The sequence below is a fragment of the Loxodonta africana genome, chromosome 8 (genome assembly GCF_030014295.1).
Source record: "Loxodonta africana isolate mLoxAfr1 chromosome 8, mLoxAfr1.hap2, whole genome shotgun sequence".
NCBI classification, from domain to species: domain Eukaryota; kingdom Metazoa; phylum Chordata; class Mammalia; order Proboscidea; family Elephantidae; genus Loxodonta; species Loxodonta africana.
In genome coordinates, this window is record NC_087349.1 from 46,145,559 (window position 1) to 46,173,539 (window position 27,981).

Genomic DNA, 27,981 nt, shown 5'->3' on the forward strand with positions numbered 1-27,981 from the left:
CAGTTGAAAGGAAATACATTAAGTAGGTGTCTGTTGGATATTTTAGTTTGAACTCATGTTTAAATATCCTCCAAGTATATATATTATTAATCTTTTTTCATTTTTGTTTTCCTTCTCTTTGCCAGCATTACTTAGAACCGCGAGTGAAACTGCGTGAAGCTCTAGAAAGATACGGACTTAACACTGAAGATTTTTTTGTTTTGAATCATGGAGAATCAAGATACCTAAATACCGACAATGAAAATGTCAAATAAATATCAGTACAAGGGATTTTAATGAAAAAGGTCTCATCTGATTTGAATTTGAAAAACAAATGAAAAGACTAAGAAATTCATCAACATTTTTATTTTTTATATTTGGAAACAACTTCTTTAAGATTGTGTTTCGTGTCTTGTATAGTAACTTGCTTACTTAAATATGATTGCCAGTGTATATAAGTAAAGGTGAGTGGATTGTTTAAATAATCAATTAGCTAATATGGATTTTAAATCTTCTATCAATGATATAAGCATTGCAATGGAAATTACTAAAGCACTATGCTTTAGTTGTAGTGGAATTTTCTGAGGTTATGAAAAACTGGTATTAAAGACTCATTCATAGTCTATTCTTCAGGGTGTTGTACAAGGTGAGTCAAGACTGTCTACCTAGGTTTTTTTTCAGAGGCCTGCAATTCATATAAACATGTTTCTTACATTCACATTATGGTAATTGATGAAATTTATTTCCACATGCTTATAGACAGAGCAGTTCTTGCTCTATCAATATTAGTATATATGCCAAATGTTGTCATTTTTTTTAAAGCATAAAAACATAGGGACATAGGGGTTTGGGCTAGGTTACCATTTTTTAAAGACTTAACTTTTTTAAAAGAGGGGGACAGTATATTCTAGTGCATGTCTGCAACCCCCAAGTCAAAAGCCCTCTGATTTGGCCAGAGGAGGGGAAAGCGTGTGATGATAAGAACATGATTTAAGACATTTTCTATTTTAATCTGAAAGTCAGATCTGCTAAGCACAAATACTGCTACAAGGAAATAATACTTTACACAGATAAATGAGGGTTTTAAATGTTAATAGACCATACACTTTGAATTGTATTTTATTCTTTCCATTTACATACACTTTTTTTTAATTTCTTGGATCTATCAGTAGGATATATTTTATAAATACTTTGTTTTACATGATTCAGATGTCTTATATTTTTATATTAAATGACCCCAAGCATGATTCAAGGACCCCTGGTGATGCAATAGTTAAGCGCTCAGTTGCTAACTGAAAGGTGGTTGGTCTGAACCAACTCTGAGGCTCCAAGGGAGAAAGAGCTTGCAATCTATTCCTGTAAAGATTTTTAAAAAGTCCATTGCTGTCAAGTTGGTTGTGACTCATAGCAACCCTATAGGATAGGGTAGAACTGCCCATAGAGTTTCCAAGGAGCACCTGGTGGATTTGAACTGCCCACCTTTTGGTTAGCAACCATAGCACTTAACTGCTACACCACCACGGTTCTCCTGTAATGATTATAGCCTAGAAAACCCTTTGGGGCAGTTCTTTGCCACAGGGGTTTGCTGAGTTGAAATCAACCCCACGGCACCTAACCTAACAAGGCATGATTCTACCTTTTATTAAGCCGGTGTGGAATGCTAGTGATAAAAAATGTGGTGACTTTGGGCTTCATCTGACCTAAATTTTAGTCCTAATAACGGACCTGTATTCATAGATCTGCTCTCGTAACAATTACAGCCTTGTAAACCTTATGGGGTAGTTTTACCCTGTCCTGTAGGGTCACTCATTCGGAATTGACTTAACGGCATACAACATTATTTACTCGATTAATCTGAACGTTCCTAAATGAGGGAGCTGGATTAGATTCTGTTAGAGGCCCATTTTATCTTCCTGACCTGTAAGTCTCAGTGAAACCTTCATTCACACAAAATAATCAAAATAGACTTTCTATGCTAAATGCTACACAGGTAGCAGTCTGTAATTTTATACATTTATACATGTATGCGCATGCCACGGAAACCCTGGTGGTGTAGTGTCAAAGAATTTGGCTGCTGACCAGAAGGTCGACAGTTCGAATCCACCAGGTGCTCCTTGGAAACCCTAGGGAGCAGTTCTACTCTGTCCTACAGTCTGAGTTGGAATCGAATCAATGGCAATGGGTTTTGTTTTTGGTTTGGTGCATGCTGCATTTAGCCACTAAATCTGAATTTTAATCCTGCTGTTATCATGGATTTTTTGTGTAACCTGAAAGTCACTTATGCTCACTGTGCCTATTTCCTCACGTGCAAGAGGATAATTTTGACCTACCTCCGAAAAATATGAAGTATAATAAAGTGTTTTTTTTCTTAAAGCACTTTGAAAATATAAGGGAGAAAAATGAATTAAGATACCACTGCCTAGTAGACAGGTAAATTTGAAAACTGAAAATAGGCTAACGCTTTTGATAATGAGTCCTGTTGCAAATGTAAGCATATACATTAGGACACTATACATTGAAGACTAACAGCTTTAGCTCAATTTGTACATTTGGCGAGTAACAGCCAAGACACATGTAAATGATCTTTACCTAAATTTAGCATTTTGATCTACAAAGAAGCAAATCAGTCAAAAGGGACATGTGTATGTAATCTGTGTGTGTATAATGTATGTGATTTCTGGATACTGAAGCACAATTTTCCCATAAAATTTCAGGAAAAAAATTGTACAAGATGAACTTTTCACTCAAAGGGAATATTGAAATAGATATGAATTAAGATGTTAGGTTTATGGTGGGTTAGTTTGGGGCACGTTGCCCTGTAACTAGCCAACATTCTTGTAGCCATCTTCCTTGCTGCTGCACGCTGAACTGAAAATTCATCTCTTACCTCTGCTTACAGAAGCAAATATATCCTAAATATTTCTTCTCCATTAATAGCCTTAACATTTTTGTATTCACAATGTACCATTTAACTGAGGATCTTTAAGCACCTTAAATTGCCATGTTCTAATTGGACCTGCCTCATTTTCTAGGCCTCCTCACAAGCTACTGTAGTGTTTATCACAACTCATGTTCATCTCCTGACCCTGTTAAGTGCATGTTATCATTTTTCACTTGTTACATTTTGAGAGATTTATGTGAAAGCGAAGGTAATAGTTTTTGAAAAATTAAGATAAATCCATTCTCTTCCCTCAATTCAGTCTAAGATGCATTGTAACGCCATTTACTAGTCAGTCTTGGAAATGCTCGGCATAGTGGTTAAGAGCTATGGCTGCTAACCAAGAGATCGGCAGTTCAAATCCACCAGGTGCTCCTTGGAAACCATATGGGACAGTTCTACTCTGTCCTGTAGGGTCGCTATGAGTCGGAGTCAACCTGACGACAGTGGGTTTTTTTTTTTTTTCCGTCTGTCTTGTCCTCTAAGTCAATTTCATTTTCTTTGATTATCTAGCATCCATAATCGATATGCAGGATATTAAAGATTTTATTTCTCCTTACAGTAACTGAGGACACTTTATGTCTTATTGCCCAAGAGGGTGAGTCCATCAATTAGTAAAAAGTCCCGCCTAATAAAAGCCAAGGTGTGCCACGACCTACATTGATATATTTAAGGACCTACTTGTGCGTTTCCACTGTGTAATTCTTTTTGGGTACTTAAAAATTATTTTTTTCAAATCCAGCATTTTGACATTTTAGACTCAATGCTCTGATCCTTAGAAAATGTGATATGTGAATGATTCCACTCAAACTAATGATGAGGAGAGAGGAAAAGAGATGGGAGTTTTAGAATCCAATGCTGCCAAGGCACATAGAAGGCCAATTCTGGTTTTCAGTGTGTACACATTTTGAATACATATTTTCATTAAATAAGGAGGCAGACTTAAAACAAACAAACAAGAACTGTTATAAAGAAATGTGCCTTTCAGGGAATTAATACTTCTGTTTCCAACACCGATACATAAAAATATTCTTCTTAGCCATCGTGTACTTTACTACTCTACCCCCTTGGGAATTTTCAATTTTCACCTTATATTGAAACTTTTTATACTGTGAAATATTCCCTCAAAGTATGATTTCTATATCAGGATAACCCTGAGAATACATATTTTTCTGTTGAAGGATTTGTGACTTCCTGTGGAAACAGTCTTGTATCCATGTATTTACAAATGAGATTTAAAAATATTCTAAAGCTTTGCCATAAATACATAAGTGGCAAAGTTTTTGCTTGCATATTGATTTACTTATTGCTAAGTAAGCATGGTGAGGGTTATGAACTTTAAATCCTGGCTGAATTCAAATATATCAATAAATTGTTATAGTAGCTTATGAAATAAAAATATTAAGAAAGTTAATTGTTGAAATATTTTCATAGAATTTTAGTCAAGTAAAATATGGATGAAAATGAATAAAGTACTACCAATTAAGGGAAAGAAAATAACCATAACCTTGTGATTTTTTCCCCTTTATTTAAAAAAATTACTTTAAAATTTATGCTCATAGTAAAAAATTCAAACAGTAGAACAGAGTGTATACAGAGAAGTCATTTCCCCACTCCCCAGTCTCACCCCAGGAGCTTGTGTGTGTCATTCTGGAAGTGTTCTGTGTATACATAAACATAGATATTTTTCATTTAAAAAACCACAAATGGGATCTCATATATTTTCTGTCAACGTATTTTAAAAAACAACTATATTTCATGGATATCTTTCCACATCAGCACATCAGAGCCACTTCATTCCTTTTAAGAACAGAAAAACTAATTTACTTAATTGTCTATGGGTAGATATTTTCATCAATCCTGGTATTTTATGCATAACATCTTTACATACTGACACATTGAATGGGAGTGGTCAAGCACTAGGAAATACTTTCTCCTAAAAGTTTACATTTTTCATTGACTAGAAGCACGAACGATTGGAATAGATTTGTGAAAGCAGAATGGCTGGGTTGGCAGTTAGACTTGAGGACTCAGGATCTCATCACTACTAAAAGAATGGTGCCATTTCCATGGCTGTTCTAAAACAATGCAGTAATGACATACTACTGTCCTCTTAAGAGTCCCTGGGTGGCACGTATGGTTCAGTGCTCACCTACTAGCTGAAAGGCTGGTGGTTCAAATCCACCAAAAGGTGCCTCAGAAGACAGCCTGGGGATTTGCTTCCAAAAGGTCACGGCCTTGAAAACCTATGGAGCAGTTCTACTCTGCACACATGCGGTTGCCCTCTTAGCTGCAAATAACTGCAAAAGGTATAAGGGCAGTTTATGCAAAAAAAAAAGTCACTGTCACTTCATATACAGGCAATAACTAAAATATCTCAATCTAGACAAAATCAAAAGAAATGTTTTCAGTAGAAGCACTAATCACTTGGTATCAATAAAATGATCCAAAATAAACTTGGAGACCATGGCAAGTTATAGCTGTGTTAATGATGAAACATGATATCTACTATTTAAATTCAACAGCTGAAAGATTCCCTTTGCTTTATAAGGAAATTGTATACGTTTATAATGTATACTACTTCCAAATTCTATCACTCTGGAAACATGGCCCGTCAGAATTACGTTATTATTACAACTTTTTCCTTCACATCCACATCAGGGTGATTAGCTAAAGCTCTCATTTTCTGGGCACATTCTTCTCCATATAACAGAAAAAACAAGGAACCTTTATGAAAGGTGGAAGTGGACCTAAGAACTAAATGACCATCCTTCTTGACGCAGTTATTTAAATTCTGAAACAGTGTAAGCGCTCGAAGAAGAATCTCCTTTGCTACGCGGCTGTCATAAAGGGAAAGGAATGATGAATCCACCTGAAATAGGACACAACGAGTATTAATAGATGAAAACACTTTTCCATGTATATTTTCATTTTAAAACTGCATTATTTTACATTTTTAAGTCTTGTCATAGGATATTATCCGTAAGATAAAACACTTGAATGTGTAAACTATGTCTCCCTACATTGTATACTAATAAAAAAGAAGAGGTTTTGCATTTTAGCTGAAAATTACTATGTACTTGGAATCCCAGAATGTAGACATCTGGAAAAACATCCATCTCCTTTTTAAGATCCATCGCGTTTTTGTGCGAACTTACTAATTCACCAAACATTTACTGCACATGTTTGCCGTGGCACAGGGCAGGGGGGCTGGGATGCGAAGGTGAATACAACGGGGTCCCTTTTCTACAGGAGGGGAGGTCCATTCCACCTCATCACCGCCTCTGCTTCCTTCAGAACACTTCCCACAGCTTTTCATTATCTCCTTTGTTTACTACATTTTTTTGTTGCATCTGTCTTTTACACCAGACTGTGAGGTCCAGGAGGACAAGCACCACGTCGTGTCGTTTTCATACATATCCCAGAACTCGGCACAGCATCTGGCACCTACTAGGTACTCAGCAAATACTGGTGGATGTCTGAGGTAATACATGAACAAAAAAGGTCAAGTATAAAAGATGTGATGATATAAGTGTGTCCAAAATTTGGTAGATAAAGGTTTATTTTTGCTAGGAAGAATTTTTAAAAACAAAATAAAAGTAATATATATTCATTTATAGGAATTTTACATATGCAAAAAAGAAAAACATGTTTAATATCGCTCCTCAGAGATAACCCCTGGTAACATTTTAGGATAAATCTTTCTAGATCTATCTACAGGTCCAAATCTATATATTTGTGTATTTACAAAACAAATATGTAAGCTATTTACTTGGGCACCGAATAGTCCTTCTGCCATGGCTGGGTTTTCAGACAAATTCAAAAGCAGTTTCAAAACTTGAACCTGCAATAAGAAGAATACTAGTTTATTTCAGACCATTAGACATGAATTTTCTCTTCCTGGCATGCTATCCTCTCAGTGTTTCCACTTTTTAAAGTCCTGCCCTTGCTTCAAATGGCTCTGATTCTGTCCTACCATGAAAGCTTTTCAATTCACCTGATGTAGGTGGTCAGGCACTCTGTCTCTCACAGTACTTGGCACCACTCTCAGAGCACTTACCACACAGATTTAAGGGGGAAAAAGTGATCTCTCAAAGCTCAGTTCATTTCTACTTAAAGTATGCAATTTCAGAACACTTTGGATACCAAGACTAACAACACAGCCCCTTTCTTTTTGGTGGGTTACTGTGAATCATTGGGAGTCCTTAGGTGGTGCAAACAGCTAATGCACTTGGCTGCTAACCAAAACGTTGGAGGTTCAGCTCTATCCAGAGATGCCTCATTAGAAAGGCCTTGCGATCTACTTCTGAAAAATCTGCCACCAGAAACCCTCTGGGGCACAGTTCTACTCTGACATACAAGGGGCTGCCATGAGTTGGAGCTAACCCAGTGGCAACTGGGTGGTATACTCTGTAGAAGGCAGTGAAACATGAGAAAAAATACACAAAGTTAGATTATAGCCACAGATTAAACGAACAACGTATTTTGGTTTGAAATCATATTAAGTCCACTGCTTTTTTTCTGTTGTCACATGTGCCATCTTGTGGTGACTACAGGACATTTATTTTAAGCCATTAATTTTATTTACTCTCATTACAGCTGTAGCAAGTCCAAGGTTTACTTATATTAACCTTCACTATATTTACTTATGAATCAGTTGTGTATGCTGAAGGTTACTGACTGCAGTACAGTGAAATCATTGCCTTAAAACAAAGTAATATTTGTAAAAAGTCATTTTGGTGCTTGCTTACTAAGAAAATATGTAAAACAAGATACAATTTCCAACTCACAAATGGATTACTTTTCAAAAGTTCATTTACAAGTTAGAATTTTAAAACTAACTTTTATGGAGAAACAATGTTCTAATCAGTGCTTAGACTCCCAGGCAGACCACAAAAATAAATTCTTTATCCCAGAAATAATATATTGGGCAATATAGTGGAAAAATAAAACAACACATAAAAATAGAACATACTATTGTGACATGACTAATCTTTTAAAAAGTTATGAAGTATATTAAAACACAGACAATATCTGAGACAGAAATATACACAGGCCAGACTCTGAACTTAGTGTGCCTCCTGGGCTTTTAGGCAGAGTTGCTTCAGTGTAGGTAGTGGAGAGATCTTTCCTATAGTGGCAATGCTGTGAGGGAAAGAGGGAAGGGAGTTGCCATTTGGGCCTCAGGGGCTTGGAAGTTATCTTGCTCCTCTGGAGAGAGCCGGGATGTTGATGGGTGTGTGCTTGATCAACGATCAGCAGTCAAGAAATCAAATGACATATTGCATTGGGCAAATGTGCTGGAAAAGAACTCTTTAAAGTTAAAAAGCAAAGATGTAACTTTGAGGACTAAGGTGTGCCTGCCCCAAGCCATGGTATTTTCAATGGCCTCATATGCATGTGAAGGCTGGGACAATAAATAAGGAAGACCAAAGAACTGATGCCTTTGAACTATGATATTGGTGAAGGATACTGAATATACCATGGACTGCCAGAAGAATGACCAAATCTGTCTTGGAAGAAGTACAGCCAGAATGCTCTGTAGAAGCAAGGATGATGAGATTTTTGTCTCATGTACTTTGGATATATTATCATCAGGAGGGACTAGTCCTTGGAGAATGACATCATGGTTGGCAGAGGGTCAACAAAAAAAAAGAAGACCGTCAACAAGATGGACTGACACAGTGGCTGTAACAACGGGCTTAAACATAGCAATGATTGTGAGGATGGCGCAGGACCAGGCAGTGGTCTGGTTCTGTTGTATGTGGGGTCACTTTGAGTCGGAATCGACTCAACAGCACCTAACTGGAACTGTGGCAAGTCCAAATAACAACAGTTGTACTACAGTGAGGCTCTCCTGCAATCACATCTTGATAACCTCAGAAATATCTTCAGCAACATCAAATATTTGGAGTACAGCTTAACATTTAGTCCTTCTAAAATGCTCATGCATTTTTCTCTCTTAACTGTGGCAGAGAACACAGACCAATACAGTAAAATCTTAAATAACAAGGAACCCAAATAATCAGAATATTTACTTAACCTATATTCTTTTTTATGCCTTTTTTTTAAGTGGCAATTGATGAAAACATTCACTAATATAGGCGGCATGTGGGGTTTATTCAAGCAACTTTCACAGTGTCTTCTGAGATCCCCATTAATCCAGGTCAATCTCTGATGCCTCTTATATCTATATAAATGGACAAAGAATATCTAGAATGACGATTCAAAGACACTGAGACATCCTTCACATATTTAATACACGCCACTCACTGAAGTACTAAAGTGGTTTTAGAAAGATTTTCAACAAAAAAATAGCTGCATCAAAAAAAAAAATGTTATTTCTGAGGTAAGGAAGAATACTCAAACCAACTCATACCAATTCATGCCAATGACCCAATTCTAATACCAATGATCACAAAGATGGTATGGGACTGAGGAACATTTTGTTCTTTGTACATGGGGTCACCATGAGTTAGAAATGGCTTAACAGAAAATAACAAATAACAACAATAACAACATTACTGGCAGGGCAAAAAAGGCTAGCTACTACTTCACTTCAGGAAAAGATAAACTGATTCACAGAAAACCAAATGAACATCTAACGATAACTGAAATAACTGATGATTTTCATAAGTTAACATTTTAATTCAATTTTAGGAGGAAAAAAATTACTTTCTTGAGCCCATCTGACAGTTTTAATAAACCTTGACTATACTTCCTCTTTTTTGAGGGACATCAACTTAAGATAGGTAACCTGAAAATTCAGTTTCAATCATAATAAGCTTGATGCAATAGCTTTTCATACTTCAATAGCTGCTTCATACCTTGGTGTTTCCATTTCCAGTAAGTAACACATGGAAAAAGTCTGTAATGTAACTGTTAAGCATATGCTGGTGGTCATTGGTGACAGTCATGTTTGTTAACAATCTCAGTCCGGCCATTTGCACAGCAGAGTTTAGGGGATCCGAGAACACATCCTCACAGACTTGATTGATGTATATCTGAAGACAGGAAAAAGAAAAGCGAGCATCTTAGAACCTCCAAAATTCTACCACTGAACAGGGACCGTTCTGCACAGTGGCTTAGGGCTATTTTCCAAGATGGAATTGGCTTCTCGGAAAAAGATGACATTTTTATCTGGCCTTCAAACATTGGTGACTTTTTTTAAGCTCCTTTGGTTAATGACAGACACTGTGCTGAGCATCTTACAAATATACCTCATTTAATCCTCAAGACAATTCTATGAGGTGGGTGTTATTACAAACGAGGACTTTAAAGTTCAGGAGTACGGATGCTCTGCCCAAAGTTGGCCAGCTGGTAGGGGACAATTGTTGGCCTCCGGAGATCTAGTTCTACTTACTGGTGGCCTGTCACTTTCTGGGGCCTCCCAACTCCCTTCTATTTTAACTGGTCTGGGCACACCAGGTCAAGGGGGGAACTCTGTGAGGCCATTCTGTATCATGGTAAATACCTTAACAGTAGAATTCAGAGAGGTATGTCATGTTAGAAGTAAAAAGAAAGGGGCAAAGTGAAACAGAATTTTTCTTTACAGTTAGCACTACCAAAAGTAAGCAAATGGAAAACTATATTTGGCCTAAGTTTCTTCTTATTTATCTGCTGTGGTTAGGTTAACTACCACTGCACAAAGTAATGCAATGCCAAAAGTATTCCTGTTTCATATATAATTAACCCATGTAACAGAAAGTTTCCTGAAACCTGTTTTCTGTGTCTGGTCATGATCTTTTTAGCTTGGAAAAATTATGTTTCACAGATGAATGGTATTCACCAAACTAAATGTGACCTCCACCAAAAGTTCTAACTAGCAAAAAAATTTTCCCAATATGAAGTGTTAAATTATCAACTATCCCATAAGCCATTAAAAATTTTTTTTTAACTCCAGTATATCCATGTTATCACAGAACTAAAATGACAATAAAGCAAAGAGACATTAAACTTCTGTTTTCCTTTTATTGTGACTTAGGTGAAAGTCTTCACACAGTAAATTAGTATTTCTTACTAAACAGTTAATACACGAATTGTTTTCTGACACTGCTTTCCAATCCTGCGAGGTGTCAACACTCTCCTCTTCTCCACCTCAGGTTTCCTATTTCCACTCATCCAGTTTTCCTGTCCCTTCCTGCCTTCTCATCTTTGCTTTTGGGCTGCTGTGCCCAACAGTTTTGTACACATAATTGAACTATGAAGCACGTCCCTCATGTGTATTATTGTTGGCCCTATAGACCTGTCTAATATTTGGCTGAAGGGTGAACCTCAGGAATGACTTCAGTACTGAGTTAAAAGGGTATCTGGGGGCCATACTGTCAGGGTTTCTACAGTCTCTGTCATACCAATAAGTCTCGTCTTTGTGAGGTAGAATTTTGTTCTACATTTTTTTGCCAGCTCTGTATGGGACCCTCTATTGTGATCCCTGTCAGAGCAGTTGGTCATGGTAGCCAGGCACATCCAGTTCTGCTGGGCTGAGTATGGTGGAGGTTGTCATAGCTGTGGTCCATTAGTTCCCTGGACTAATCTTTCCCTTGTGTCTTTGGTTTTCTTCATTCTCCCTTGCTCCAGATGGGGTGGGACCAATGGAGTATCTTAGATGGCCACTCACAAGCTTTTAAGACCCCAAATGCTACTCACCAAAGTAGGATGTAGAACATTTTCTTTATAAGCTCTTATGCCACTTGAGCTAGATGTCCCCTAAGACCATGGGTCCCCCAGCCCTAAGCCCAGTAATGTGGTCCCCTAGGGAGTTTAGGTGCATCTATGGAGCTTCCATGATCTTGCCTTGGTCAAACTGTGCTGACTTCCTGAGTATTGTGTACTGTCTTACCCTTCACCAAAGTTACCGCATATCTATTGTCTAGTGTCAGTGTTTTTCCCTTCCCACCTCTTCCCAACCTCAAAATCATCAAAGACTGTTTTCTGTGTGTAAACCTTTTCATGAGTTTTTATAATAGTGGTCTCATACAGTACACAATACTTTCATCCTTTTGTGATTGACTTATTTCACTCAGCATAATGATCCCCCACGTGTCTGTCAGTTTGTCGTACAGTGGGGGCTTGCGTGTTGCTGTGACGCTGGAAGTTATGCCACCAGTATTCATATACCAGCAGGGTCGCCCATGGAGGACAGGTTTCAGCTGAGCTTCCAGACTAAGACAGGCCAGAAAGGAGGACCCGGCAGTCTACTTCTGAAAAGCATTAGCCAGTGAAAACCTTATGAACAGCAGCAGAACATTGTCTGATATAGTGCTGGAAGCTGAGCCCCCAGGTTGGAAGGCACTCAAAGGATGACTGCAGAAGAGCTGCCTCCTCAAAATAGAGTCGACCTTAATGACGTGGATGGAGTCAAGTTTTCGGGACCTTCATATGCTGATGTGGCACGACTCAAAACGAGAAGAAACAGCTGCAAACATCCATTAATAATCGGAACCTGGAATGTATGAAGTATGAATCTAGGAAAATTGGAAATCGTAAAAAATGAAATGGAACGCATAAACATCGATATCCTAGGCTTTAGTGAGCTGAAATGGACTGGCATTGGCCATTATGAATCAGACAATCATATAGTCTACTATGCTGGGAATGACAACTCAAAGAGGAATGGTGCTGCATCATCATCAAAAAGAACTGTTCAAGATCCATCCTGAAGTACAATGCTGTGGAACCAGGGATATCATTCCTGATGTCAGATGGATCCTGGCTGAAAGCAGAGAATACCAGAAGGATGTTTACCTGTGTTTTATAGACTATGCTAAGGCATTCGGCTGTGTGGATCATAACAAACTATGGATAACATTACAAAGAATGGGAATTCCAGAACACTTAATTGTGCTCATGAGGAACCTTTACATAGATCAAGAGGCAGTTGTTCGGACAGAACAAGGGAATACTGATTGGTTTAAAGTCAGGAAAGGTGTGCGTCAGGGTTGTATTCTTTCACCATACCTACTCAATCTGTATACTGAGCAAATAGTCTGAGAAGCTGGACTATATAAAGAATGGGGCATCAGGATTGGAAGAAGATTCATTAACAACCTGCATTATGCAGATGACACAACCTTGTTTGCTCAAAGTGAAGAGAACTTGAAGCACTTACTAAGGAACATGAAAGACCACAGTCTTCCGTACGGATTGCACCACAACATAAAGAAAACACCTCCAGAAAACTACTGAAACTAATAGAAGAGATCAGCAGAGTGTCGGGATACAAGATAAACATACAAAAATCAGTTGCATTCCTCTACACCAACAAAGAGAACATCGAAGAGGGAATCACCACATCAATGCCATTTACAGTAGCCCCCAAGAAGATAAAATACTTAGGAATAAATCTTACCAGAGATGTAAAAGACTTATACAAAGAAAACTACAGTACACTTCTGCAAGAAACCAAAAGAGACTTACATAAGTGGAAGAACATACCTTGCTCATGGATAGGAAGACTTAACATTATAAAAATGTCTATTCTACCAAAAGTGATCTATACATTTAATGCAATTCCGATCCAAATCCCAAGAAAATTCTTTAATGAGATGGAGAAACAAATCACCAATTTCATATGGAAGGGAAAGAGGCCCAGGATAAATAAGGCATTACTGAAAAAGAAGAACAAAGTGGGAGGCCTTACTCTACCTGATTTTAGAAACTATTATACCACCACAGTAGTCAAAACAGCCTGGTACTGGTACAACAACAGATACATGGACCAATGGAACAGAGTTGAGAATACAGACATAAATCCATCCACATACGAGCAGTTGATATTTGACAAACGCCCTAAAACAGTTAAATGGGGAAAAGACAGTCTTTTTAACAAATGGTGCTAGCATAACTGGATATCCATCTGCAAAAAAATGCAACAAGACCCATACCTCACTCCATGCACAGAAACTAACTCAACATGGATCAAAGACCTAAATATAAAATCTAAAATGATAAAGATCATGGAACAAAGAATAGAGACGTTAGGAGCCCCAATACATGGCATAAACAGTATATAAAACATTACTAACAATGCAGAAAAAAACTAGATAACTGGGAGCTCCTAGAAATCAAACACTTATGCTCATTCAAAGACTTCACCAAAAGAGTAAAAAGACTACCTACAGACTAGGAAAAAGTTTTTAGCTATGACATTTCTGATCAGCGCCTGATCTCTAAAATCTACATGATACTGCAAAATCTCAACTGCAAAAAGACAAATAACCCAATTAAAAAATGGGCCAAAGTTATGAGTAGACACTTCACTAAAGAAGACATTCAGATAGCTAAGAGATATATGAGGAAATGTTCACGATCATTAGCCATTAGAGGAATGCAGATCAAAACTACAATGAGATTTCATCTCACTCCAACAAGGCTGGCATTAATCCAAAAAACACAAAAGAATAAATGTTGGAGAGGCTGTGGAGAGATTGGAACACTTATATACTGCTGGTGGGAATGTCAAATGGTACAACCACTTTGGAAATCGATTTGGTGCTTCCTTCAAAAGCGAGAAATAGAACTACCATACGATCCAGCAATCCCACTCCTTGGAATATATCCTAGGAAAATAAGAGCCTTTACACAAACAGATATATGCACACCCATGTTTATTGCAGCACTGTTTACAACAGCAAAAAGATGGAAGCAACCAAGATGCCCATCAATGGATGAATGGATAAATAAATTATGGTATATTCACACAATGGCATACTACGCATCGATAAAGAACAGTGAGGAATCTGTGAAACATTTCATGACATGGAGGACCTTGGAAAGCATTATGCTGAGTGAAATTAGTTGCAAAAGGACAAATATTGTATAAGACCACTATTATAAGAACTTGAGAAATAGTTTAAACTGAGAAGAAAACATTCTTTTGTGGTTACGAGAGGGGGGAGGGGGGAGGGAGGGAGGGAGCGCTGGGGAGCAAGGGAGGGTGGGAGGGGGTATTCACTAATTAGATAGTAGATAAGAACTACTTTAGGTGAAGGGAAAGACAGCACACAATACAGGGGAGGTCAGCACAATTAGACTAAACCAAAAGCAAAGAAGTTTCCTGAATAAACTGAATGCTTCAAAGGCCAGCGTAGCAGAGGCAGGGGTCTGAGGACCATGGTTTCAGGGGACATCCAAGTCAATTGGCATAATAAAATCTATTAAGAAAACATTCTGCATCCCACTTTGAAGAGTGGCGCCTAGGGTCTTAAACGCTAGCAAGCAGCCATCTAAGATGCATCAATTGGTCTCAACCCACCTGGATCAAAGGAGAATGAAGAACACTAAGGACACAAGGCGATTACGAGCCCAAGAGACAGAAAGGGCCAGATGAACCAGAGACTACATCATCCTGAGACCAGAAGAACTAGATGGTGCCCAGCTACAACCGATGACTGCTCTGACAGGGAACACAACAGAGAACCCCTGAGGGAGCAGGAGAGCACTGGGATGCAGACCCCAAATTCTCATAAGACCAGACTTAATGGTCTGACTGAGACTGGAAGGATGCCAGTGGTCATGGCCCCCAGACCTTCCATTGGCCCAGGACAAGAACCATTCCCGAAGCCAACTCTTCAGACATGGATTGGACTGGACAATGGGTTGGAGAGGGATGCTGGTGAGGAGTGAGCTTCTTAGATCAGGTGGACACTTGAGACTATGTTGGCATCTCCTGCCTGGAGGGTAGGTGAGAGGGTGGAGGGGGTTAGAAGCTGGAGAAATGGACACAAAAAGAGAGAGTGGAGGGAGAGAGCAGGCTGTCTCATTAGGGGGAGAGCAATTGGGAGTATGTAGCAAGGTGTATATGGGTTTTTGTGTGAGAGACTGACTTGATGTGTAAACTTTCACTTAAAGCACAATAAAAAAATCATTGAAAAAAAAAAAATCCTCACATCTGGACCCATGAGCAGCATCATCATAAACAGAGAAAAGATTGAAGTTGTCAGGGATTTCATTTTACTTGAATCCACAATCAACAGCCATGGAAGCAGCAGTCAAGAAATCAAAAGATGCACTGCATTGGGTAAATCTGCTGCAAAGGACCTCTTCAAAGTGTTGGAAAGCAAAGATGTCACCTTGAAGACTACGGTGCGCCTGACCCAAGCCATGGTGTTTTCAATTGCATCATATGCAAGTGAAAGCTGGACAAGAGGAGGAGAACTGACGCCTTCGAATTGTGGTGTTGGCGAAGAATACTGAATATACCATGGACTGCCAAAAGAACAAACAAATCTGTCTTAGAAGTAGTACAGCCAGAATGCTCCTTAAAGGTAAGGGTGGCAAAACTGAGTCTTACATACTTTGGACAAGTTGTCAGGAGGGATCGGTCCCTGGAGAAGGACATCTTGCTTGGCAGAGTACAGGGTCAGCGGAGAAAAGGCAAACCCTCAATGAGGTGGATTGACACAGCAGCTGCAACAATAAGCTCAAGCATAACAATTGTAGGGTTGGCTCAGGAGCAGGCAGTGTTTCGTTCTGTTGTGCATGGGGTCGGTATGAGATGGCACCTAACGGCGACGACCTGGAGATTCATTCATGTTGTAAAACGTTTCGCAGATTCATCATTGTTCTTTATTGTTGCTTAGTGTTCCATTGTGTGTATGTATCATGGTTTGTTTATTCACTCATCTGCTGATGGGCACTTAGGTGGTTTCCATCTTTTTGTTATTTTGAATAATGCTGCAATGAACATGGGTGTATATGTCTATTTATGTGACCGCTCTTAGTACTCTAGAATATATTCCTAAGGGTGAGATTGCTGGATCATGTGGTATTTCTATTTCTAGCTATTTAAGGAAGCATCACATTGTTTACCAAAATGTTAATACCATTCTGAATTCCTAGCAGTAGTGAATAAGTGTTTCAATCTCCCCGCAACCTCTCCAACATTTGTTATTTTCTGTTTTTTTTTTTTGATTCATGCCAGAAACATCAGGGTAAGATGATTTCTCACGATAGTTTAGATTTGCATTTTTTTTAATGGCTAGGGATCCTGAGCATTTCCTCATATGTCTGTTAGCTGCCTGAATGTCTTCTTTGATGAAGTGTTTGCTCATATCCTTTGCCCATTTTTTAACTGAATTATTTATAATACTGGTCTATAGATTTTAGAGATTAGACCTTTCCACGTCACAGCCAAAATTTTTTCCTCCAGTCTGTAGGTTCTCTTTTTAACTCTTTTGCTGAAGTGTCTTGATGAGCGTGTTTAATTTTTAGGAAATTCCATTTATCTAGCTTATCTTCTAGTGTGTGTATTGATAATTATGGTTTGTTTTTATGCTGTTTATGCCATATATTAGGGCCCCCAGTGTTGACCCTATTTTTTCTTCCATGATTTTTATAGCTTTGGGTTTTATATTTAGATCTTTGATCCATTTTGAATTAGTTTTTATGTATGGTGTGAGGTATGGGTCCTCTTTTTTTTTTTACAGAGGGACATCCAGTTTTGCCAGAACCATTTGTTAAAAAGACTGTCTTTTCCTCATTTAACAGACTCTGAGCCTCTGTCAAAGATCAGGTGGCCATAAGTAGATGCATTTCCATCTGCATTCTTGATTCTGCTCCATTGGTCAATGTGTCTGTCACTGTACCAGTAGTACCAGGCTGTTTTGACTATCATAGTTGTATAGTAGGTTCTGAGGTTAAGTAGTGTGAGGCCTCCTACTTTGTTCTTTCTCTTCAGTAACGCTTTACTTATCCAGGGTCTCGTTCCTTTCCATATAAAGTTAATGATTAGTTTTTCCATCTCGTTAAAAACGCTGTTGGTATTCAGATTGGGACTGTATTGTATTTGTAGACTGCTTTGAGCAGAATTGACATTTTCACAATGTTCAGTCTTCCTATCTAGGAGCATGATATGTTTTTCCATTCATGAAGGTCTCTTTTGGTTTCTTGCAGTAGTGTTTGTAGTTTTCTGTGTATAGGTCTTTCACATCCCTGATTAGATTTATTCTAAGTATTTTACCTTTTTAGGGGCCATTGTAAATGGTATTCTTTCCTGATTTCCTTTTCATAGTTCTCTTTATTGGTATATAGGAATCCAACTGATTTTTGTATATTTATTTGTATCCTGCTATTCTGCTAAATCTTTCTATTCCAATAGCTTTTTTTTGTGGAGTCTTTAGGGTTATCTATGTATAGTATCATATCATCCGTGAATAGGCATAGTTTTACTTCTTCCTTACCAATTTGGATGCCCTTTATTTCTTTTTCTTGCCTTACTGCTCTAGCCAGGACTGGTGGCACAATGTTAAATAGGAGTGGTGATAAAAGGCATCCTTGTCTCGTTCCCATTCTCAAGGGAAGGTTTCCAGCCTCTCTGTCGAGAACAATGTTCGCTGTTGGTTTTGTACAGATTCTCTTTATTATGTTGAAGAATTTCCTGTCTATTCCTATCTTACCGAGAGTTTTTATCAGATATCGGTGTTGGACTTTATCAAACGACTTTTCTACATCGATTGAGATGATCATGTGATCCTTTTGTTCTATTTATGCGGTAGATTATGTCGATTGATCTTCTAATGCTGAACCATCCCTGCATACCTGGTATGAATCCCACTTGGTTGTGGTGTATTACTTTTTTTATATGATGCTGAATTTTATTGGCTAGAATTTTGTTGAGAATTTTTGGTTTTATATTCATGAGAAATGTTGACCTGTAATTTTCTTTTTTTGTGGTGTTTTTGCTGATTTTGATATCAGGGTTATGCTGGCTTCATAGAATTAATTTGGAAGTATCCTTTCCTTTTCTATGCTCTGAAATAGTTTGAGTAGTACTGGTGTAAGCTCTTCTCTGAATGTTTGGTAGAATTCTCCAGGGAAGCCATCTGGGCCAGGGTTTTTTTTGTTGTTGTTGAGAGTTTTTTAAACTACTTTTTCAATCTCTTCCCTTGTTAGGAGTCTGTTCAGATTCTCTACCTCACTGTGTGTTAGTTTAGGTAGATGGTGTGTTTTTAGACATTTGTCCATTTCCTCTAGGTTTTCAAATTTGTTGGAGTACAGTTTTTCATAGTGCTGTGTTATGATCCTTTTTATTTTAGCTTTAATGTCCCCCATTTCAATTCTTACTTGGGTTATTTGCTTCCTCTCCTGTTTTTCTTTTGTCAGTTTGGTCAACAGTTTGTTGATTCTTTCAAAGAGCCAACTTCTGTTTTTTTTTACTTTCTATTGTTTTTCTATTCTCTTTCATTTATTTCTGTTCTGATCTTTATTATTTCTTCTGGTGGCTGTGGGCTTCTTTTGATGTTCTCTATATGTCTGAGTTGTAGGGCTAACATTTCAATTTTGTCCCTTCCTTCTTTTTTGATGTATCTGTTGCTATAAATTGACCACTGAGCACTGCCTTTGCTGTCTCCCAAAGGTTTCGGTAAGATGCATTTTCATGCTCAATTGATTCTAGGGATTGTTTGATTCCATCTTTGATTTCTTCTGTTACCCAGTGGTTTTTAAGCAAGGTGTTATTCAGTCTTCATGTATTTGTTTTTTTTTCCTGGCTCTTCCTGTTATTAATTTCTACTTTTATGGTGTTGTGATCAAAGAAGATGCTTTGTATTATCACAATGTTTGGATTTTGTTGAAGGTTGCTTTCTGGCCCAAGATGTGGTCTACTCTGGAGAACATTCCATGTGCATTGGAAAACAATGTATACTTTGTTGCTATTGGATAGAGTGCTCTGTATATGTCTATGAGATCAAGATGGCTGATTGTGGCCTTAAGATCGTCTGTATCTTTGCTGAGTTTCTTGCTAGATGTTCTGCTCTTTACTGAGAGTAGTGTGTTGAAGTTTGCTACTATTATTGTGGAACTGTCAATTTCTCTTTCCAGTGCTTTTAAGGTTTGTTTTATGTATTCTAGAGCCCTGTCGTTGGGTGTAGATATTCATTATGCTTATGTCTCCATGGTGGAGTGTCCCTTTAATCATTATATAATGTCCTTCCTTGTCTTTTATGATGGATTTTGCCTTGAAGTCTATTTTATGAGATTAGTATTGCTGTTCCTGTTCTTTTTTTGGTTGCTGTTTAAACTTTTTTTTTAAATCATGGTAAATATGTAACAAACCGTTGCCATTTAAACATTTTTTTTATATGTACAATTCACTGACATAAACTTGTAATCTGGTTTCAAGATCTAAATGACATTTATAAGCCAACTAGTTCTTTTGGTCATAACTTCATTACACAGCCATTCTTTAAAAAATGGCATTTGTCTACCTTTCATAAATCATATATTTTCATAAGACAGTGGTGTCTTTCAAAGCTTCTCCAAAATGTGTTAAGCATCTATATCCTTTTTATCTCTAAATCTCTTCCCCACTGTAATTCTTGTAACAAGATTGCTAGACGGTCCAGCTCAGTTATTCCTGGAATGGTGCCTACCTTGCCTTGTTTCTTCCCACTGGAATTTTCTGTTTCCTCAACTCTACTTCTAGAAATCTTAAGACATTCTCAAACCCAGATCAGACTCCATGTTTTACACAGAGACTTCTAGATGAGATCTTTCCTTTCTATGTTCTCAACAATGTTTTACATTTTTCCTTAAAGAACGTCATTATGTTCTACCTTGAATTACAACTATTAATGGGTTTGCCTTATCCCTCCTTCTAGCTTTCTTGCAAGAGTTTTATCATGTCCATTCCCATATTCTGTAGCACAGAGCAGGAGCTCAATTAATGTTGATTTGAACTAAATGAAGACAATTTTCCAATTTATATTGTGTCTTTTCTCGTTTATGTTATTTGGTTCTGGGCTGGCTCCTTTACCATACTTTGAATTAAACTCATTCCCAACTTCAAAAGTCCAATGCATCGCTTATCAGCTGGTTCACATCCCTTCCTCTGGATCATTCTCCATCCTTCTAAAGATAATTCTTAGCCATAATGTTATAAAAAATAGTCCACTAAAGTTTCAAAACCACCCTTTTGGTATTTTCTCTTTCATTTACAGTACACCTAATACATTTGTGTTTTCGGATAACTTACCTTTATGATGTCTTGATTTTCAACATTCACACTCAGGTTATTTAGTGCGTTTAAGGCTTTCTCTTTAATACTGTGGTTGGGGTTGCTGATCATGTCTCCAACAATTGGAATACCACCCAATTCACGAATAATGGCCTAAGAGGGAGAAAATAGGACCATGACTTCAATATGCACCCCCTTACCTTGAATTCTGTGCATCTACAAATAAAATTAAAAAACGAATAACTCTTTGGAAATACCTTTCCCGTATACAATTATAATCTGTAATTTCTGTTTATCCTTTACTATCACAATTTTATAGGGAAAAAATACCAACATAATAAGATATGCAATTCTTTTAAACTATAGCATGGAAATATACGATAAAAAGATTTGCAGAGCTAATGTAATGATCTTAAAACAATTCACAAAATTATTTTCTTTTGAAGTAAGTTCTTTAATGCCTCTCTTAGAGGCAAACTGTGAAAAGTATTATGATTTAAAATATCAAAGTAATGTTCTGTTAAAATGTATTCTTTGGAACACTAGTTCCTCAAGACGTTAAGAGATATTCCACAATAAAAGGGGATTCCGTGGTTAAATAAGGTTGGGAGACTCTGGGTATAAGTAAGACCAAAGAAGAACTGATGCCTTTGAATTATGGTATTGGCAAAGAATACTGAATATACCATGGACTGCTGGGAAAATGAACAAGTTTGTCTTGGAAGTACAGCCAGAGCGCTCCTTGGAAGCAAGGATGGCAAGGCTTCTTCTCACATACTTCGGACATGTTATCAGGAGGGATTAGTCCCTGGAGAAAGACTTCATGCTTGCTAAGGTCAGCGGAAAAGAGGAAAACCCTTGATGATACAGAATGACACAGTGGTTCCAACAATGGGCTCAAGCATAACGACCACTGTGAGGATGGCACAGGACTAGGAAGTGTTTCGTTCTGTTGTACACAGAGTCGCTATGAGTCAGAACCAACTTGACAGTACCTAACAACAATAAGCAGCGGTTAAGAGCTTGACTGCTAACCAAAAAGTCAGTGGTTCAGATTCACCAGCCGATCATTTGAAACCCTATGGGGCAGTTCTACTGTCATATATGGTCGCTATGACTTGGAATCGACTTGACAGCATCCGGTTTGGGTTTTTTTGGGTTAGTGGTTTTCAAACTTGGTCCAGGGACAATCTGCTTCGGAAATACCTGAGTGCTTGTTAGAATTCTGATCCCTAGGCCTTATCTACTAAACTAGAAACTTTGGGAAAGGGGCTCGGCAATCTACGTTTTAAATAAATTCCTAGTTCTTTTTTTAGGTACACTGAAGTTTGATTATCATTTTGGAGAATTTTAAGGTATATTTAAAAACCATCACAAAATTCTAGATACTACAGTTTCCTTCACAGAATATATATGAAGCACACGAACGATTACATATATATGAAACAATTTAATAACATCTACAACATGTAGTTGCAATGTCAGCATTAATAAAACACATTTGTTTTAAGTTCAATATACAATCTAAAACACACTGTTAAATGTTACCTGCTGCTGTGGAGTATAACTGCCCCACAGGATTTCCAAGATAGCACTGTCTGTAATATTTACAGAAGCTTACTACCACATCTTTCTCCCTTGGATTGGCTGCTGGATTTGAACTGCCAAACTTTCAGTTACCAGAGCTTAACCATTGCACCACCAGGGCTCCTCCAGTTAAGTATTAGATGCTTTCACTGTTCTACTGAAGTGCTGCTGAATTTTAAGTACTTAATGCTAAATATTGATTAGATATACTTATTAATGTGTTGCTGGTGACCAATTTCATATGAATCTAGAATCATGTCAACATATCATGCTACTATTATGTTTGGCTTTTCAGAAGTAAACATTATGTTGTAGGTATAAGGTGTCACGTTATAGATGAGGAAATTCAGGGTCCAAGAGGTTAAATACCATATCCAGGGTCACCATAACTTCTAGTGTGTAAGAATGGAAGGAGTTTGTGTGCGGGGACTAGGGTACTTACTTGGTTAGCTGAAAAGGCTGCGTTGTTACCCAGAGTGACCAAAGCTCTTTCAATAATTACAGAATCCTCAGTTGACTCGAGCAGGTAAAGGAGTTTCTGAAGTTGTTCAGCATTCAGGACTTCATCATATGAACCATCTGTTAAGTCTTCTGCATAAGAAGATTATTTAAAGTTTATCTAAAAATCAACTTACTTTTTATTTTAAAAGCAACATCAAATACATACTATGCCAGGCACTGTTTTAAGCACTTTACATGCTTGCTCTCACTTAATCTTTAAACACCACCAGGAAGAAGGTGCTATTATTATTCCCATCTTACAGATGGGAAACCGAGGCTTACAGATGTTAAGAAATTAGCTAGTGATCACTTAGTATTTGTCTATTAGCAAGACAATACCATGCAAATGATATACATCCCTAAAAGCTGATAGCATTGAAAAATCAAGTACACCCATCCAATGGAACACCTGCCTATGGAGCACAAATTAATTAAGGAACAGGATTTGCTTTAAGAAGACCTTTTCTGTTTACAATTTTAAGAGCACCTCAGGCAGGAGAAAAAGCTGTGGCAGTAACCTGTGTTGCTTGCGTGGTATTTTTGCTTGCTTATATGAACAAGGGATGATGACCAGAATGCTAAAATAACAATCCTGCCGGAAGTGATCACAAAAGATCATCATTTTGAGTAAAAACCGTAACACTCAAATGCTGGATCTGCTCAGTGATTTTTAGATTTTATAGCCTGAACTTTAAAGTAAAAACCCTCTTTACAGGGATCTCTACTTTTTTTAAAGAAGGCACTGTTTTATTACATTCATTTTCACATATACTTAGACTTAATCACATATTCATGTTATGGTTGGACAAGTGTTATTAGGTGCCATCAAGTCACTTCCAACTCATAGTGACCCTATGTATAACAGAACAAAACACTGCCTGGTGCTGTGCCATCCTCACAATCACTGCTATGTTTGAGCCCATTGTTGCAGGCACTGTGTCGATCCATCTTTTTGAGGATCTTCCTCTTTTTCGCTGACCCTTTACCTTACCAAGCATGAAGTCTTTCTCCAGGGACTGGTCCCTCCTGATTACATATCCAAAGTACATGAGACAAAGTCTCACCATCCTTGCTTCCAAGGAGCACTCTGGCTGTACTTCAAGATAAACAAATAAAAAAATCAAAACAAAACCTGTTGCTGTCAAGTCAATTCTGACTCATAGTGGCCCTACAGGACAGAGCAGAACTGCCCCATAGAGTTTCCAAGGAGTGCCTGGTAGATTTGAACTGTGGACCTTTTGATTAGCAGCCAAAGCACTTAACCACTACACCACCAGGGTTTCCACTTCCAAAAGAGACTTGTTCATTCTTCTGGTAATCATGGTACATTCAACATTCTTGGCCAACACCACTAATTCTAAGATACCAATTCTTCTCTAAAGAATTAGTTCATTCTTCTGGTAATCATGGTACATTCAACATTCTTCGCCAACACCACTAATTCTAAGATACCAATTCTTCTCTTCTCCAAACCTGTTCTTCCTTATTCACTAACTTTCACGTGCATATGAGGCGACTGAAAATACCATGTCTTGGATATAGGCGCACCTTAGTCTTCAAGGTGACACCTTTGCTTTTCAACACTTTAAAAAGGTCTTTTGCAGCAGACCTGCCCAGTGCAACACATCCTTTAATTTCTTGACTGCTGCTTCCATGAGCACTGATTGTGGATCCAAGTAAAATGGAATCCTTGACAACTTCAATATTTTCCCTGTTTATCATGATGTTGCTTATTGGTCCAGTTGTAAAGACTTTTGTTTTATGTTGAGATGTAATCCATGCTAAAGGCTGTAATCTTTGATCTTCATCAGCGAGTGCTTCAAGTCTTCTTTGCTTTCAGCAAGCAAGATTGTGCCACCTGCATATCACAGGTTGTTAATGAGCCTTCCACCAATCCTCATGCTCCATGTTCTTCTTCATATAGTTCAGCTTCTCGGATAATTTGCTCAGGATACAGATTGAATAAGTATGAATCCGACCTGAACTTCTGGCAGTTCCCTGTCAATGTACTGCTGTAACCATTTTGAATTATCTTCAGCAAAATTTTACTTTCGTGTGATATTAATTCCTGCATTCCATTGAAATCACCTTTCTTTGGAATGGGCACAAATATGGATCTCTTCCAGTCAGTTGGCCAAGCAGCTGTCTTCCAAATCTCTTGGTACCGATGTGTGTGCACCTCTAGTGCTGCATCTGTTTGTTGAAACATCTCAATTGGGTATTCTGTCAATTCCTGGAGTCCTGTTTTTCACCAATGCCTTCAGTGCACCTGGGACTTTTTCCTTCTATACCATAGGTTCTTGATCATATACTACCTCCCGAAATTGCTTAACGTTGACCAATTCTTTAGTACAGTGACTCTGTGTACTCCTTCCATCTTCTTTTGATGCTTCCTGCATTGTTCAATATTTTGTCCACAAAGTCCTTCAAAATCGCCACTCGGGGCTTGGATTTTTCTTCAATTCTTTCACCTTCAGAAATTCCAAACCTGTTCTTCCCTTTGGCTTTCTAACTCGAGGTCTTTGTACATTCCATTATAAATACTGCCTCTTTTCAAGCTGTCCTTTGAAACCTTCTGTTCAGATCTCTTATTTATTCATTTCTTTCATTAGCTTTAGCTACTCTATGTTCCTGAGCAATTTTCAGTCTCTTCTGACATCCAATTTTGGTCTTTTCTTTCTTTCCTGTCTTTTTAATGACTTTTTGCTTTCTTCATATATGATGTCCTTGATGTCACTCCACAACTTGTCTGGTTTTCAGTCATTAGGGTTCAATGCATCACATTTATTGAGATGGTCTCAAATTTAGGTGGGATATACTCAAGGCAGTATTCTGGTTTTGTGGACTTGTTTTGATTTTCTTCAGCTTCAGCTTGAACTTGCTTATGAGCAACTGATGGTCTGTTCTGAGGTCAGCCCCTGGCCTTGTTATGACTGATGATATTGAGCTTTTCCATCGTCTCTTTTCACAGGTATAGCTGATTTGATTCCTGTGTATTCCACCTAGAGAGGTCCACACGTATGGCCGCAGTTTATGTTGCCGAAATACGTATTTGCAATGAATAAGTCACTGGTGTTGCAAAATTCTGTCATGTGTTCTCTGCTGTCAATTTTTTATCATCAAGGCCATGTTTTCCAACTACAGGTCCTTTTCCAACTTTTGCTTTCCAATCACCAGTAATTATCAATGCTTCTTGATAGTGCATTTGATCAATTTCAGACTGCAGAAGCCAGTAAAAATCTTCAATTTCCTCATCTTTCGCATGAGCAGTTAGTGCATAAATGTGAGTAACAGTTGTATTATCTGGTCTTCCTCGTAGACAATGGATATTATCCTATCACTGACAGCGCTGTATTTCAGGATAGATCCTGAAATATTCTTTTTGATGATGAATGTGAAGCGATTCTTCTTCAGTTTGTCATTCTCAGTAGACTAAATAATTGTCTCATTCAAAATGGCCAATACCAGTCCGTGGACAAAATAACAACTATATATTTATTCAAAGTGAAGTTATAACAGATTTTAATAAATTATTTTTTGTTGCTGTTGTTCAGAATATATACAGCAGAACATGTACCAATTTAAGCTTCTACATGTACAACTCAGTGACACTTATTACATCCTTCAAGTTGTGCAAACGCTTCCACGCTGTTTTTGGAATTATTCCTCCCCCATTAACATAAACTCACTGACCCCTAAGTTTCCTATCTACTCTTCCCAGTTGTTGTTAATTTGAAAAACGGAAGCGAGTTCTGTAACACTATTATTGTGTTATACAGTTTCAACATGACTTCTTCCAAATGAAACTGTATGACCAGAAGTCAGACTGTGCATGTGCCCACCATACACTGGGAGGTAAAGGATACACAACAGCAGGGGCTGTATGATCTCATATCTATCCCTTTCCTTCTCTTTATATATATACACCCAGTTGTTAGAGGTGGCCACCTTTGGGAGCTAGGATTACCAACAACTTTTATTTTCTACCCTGTTTGTGAGACTATTTTAATTTTTTAAAAACATAAACAAGCATTACTCCTATTATTAAAAATGCGTGCATTGCTTAAAGAGCAATCACCAAAAAAAAAAAAAAGAGGAAAAGGGAAAAATGTAGATTACGGGCAACAATTAATGACATGATGTCCTAAGGTATCCAAATTAAAAATCTGTTAGCGAAATGTAAAAAACCAGCGGATTACCACTATTAACTCTTGTGATCAGGGGCCCTGGATGCTGCTTTTACTCCCGAATCCTTTACATGCCTCATTTGCACCTACAAAACAGGGTTCCGCTCAATCTTACAAAAACTGATTTTCTGGCTTTTAAAGTTGCAGGCAAGATGCTGGACCACGGTGACTTAAAAGTGTCTCCCCGCACAGGGCCGGGACGAGCACAGGCCCAGGTGACGTCCCTTTTTCCAGGGAACTGCACACAGCATTTCATCTTATGGCTCGAGGCACGAAATGCCCCATCCACAAAGGCCCAGTGCAAGATTTAAAGTGCGAGGCAATCAACGTGCGTTTGAGAAACCCATCCTCCGCTGGACTCTGAACTCAAAAAAACAGTTAAGTTTGGGAAACCTTTCATCCCGTGATTTTGAACAAAGAATTGGCGGCAGGGAGGGGGCTCAGGATCCAACGCGCCTACCCAAATCAAATGAACAATCCGCTCTCTCCACCTGGGCTTCCAGGCCTTGCGCTCTCATGCAGCCTCCCTCCCGCCTCTGGCGCGATTACTGCGAGGGCGGGAAAGCCCCCAGCGCCTGCGGAGTCTTTGGCGCCCTCCCCGGCCCCCGACCACCGCCAGACGCCCGCGGCCTCACCTGCGGACGGCGAGGGGCGCAGCCGGGGCCCGCGGCCGACTCGCCGCTGGCCCCGCGTCAGCCGGTAAATGCAGTAGCAGGCGCCGGCCCCGAGGACCAGGCCCGCCGCCACCCAGCCCACGTCCCGGGCGCCGCCCATGCTGCCGCCGGGGCGGGGGCGCGAGAGGCTCGCGAGGCTGGCGCGGGGGCTGCGGCGTGGGC

The 27,981-nt window shown here is 38.5% G+C and overlaps 2 protein-coding genes across 11 annotated transcripts in view; one reads left to right on the forward strand and one right to left on the reverse strand.

Moving 5' to 3' along the window:
- NAPEPLD (N-acyl phosphatidylethanolamine phospholipase D) overlaps positions 1–9,751 on the forward strand; it is a 59,434-nt gene extending 49,683 nt beyond the window's left edge. For 9 of the 10 annotated variants that reach the window (XM_023544490.2, XM_064289899.1, XM_064289898.1 and 6 more), the window contains one exon: positions 126–5,270. In XM_023544490.2, coding sequence (XP_023400258.1) covers positions 126–254 — 129 coding nt within the window. In that variant the 3' untranslated portion in view covers positions 255–5,270. Of the gene's footprint in view, positions 1–125; positions 5,271–6,286 lie in introns of those variants that run through there. The other variant, XR_010322664.1, reaches the window with a different exon arrangement.
- Positions 3,365–27,928, reverse strand: ARMC10 (armadillo repeat containing 10). The gene is made up of 6 exons (XM_003407189.4): positions 27,781–27,928; positions 22,900–23,048; positions 20,889–21,023; positions 9,745–9,921; positions 6,690–6,761; positions 3,365–5,789 (listed from the first exon to the last, which is right to left on the reverse strand). Exons 1-6 carry the CDS (start codon positions 27,917–27,919, stop codon positions 5,538–5,540), a joined length of 924 nt encoding a protein of 307 aa, XP_003407237.1. The 5' UTR covers positions 27,920–27,928; the 3' UTR covers positions 3,365–5,537.
- Between the last annotated feature and the right edge of the window lie 53 nt (positions 27,929–27,981).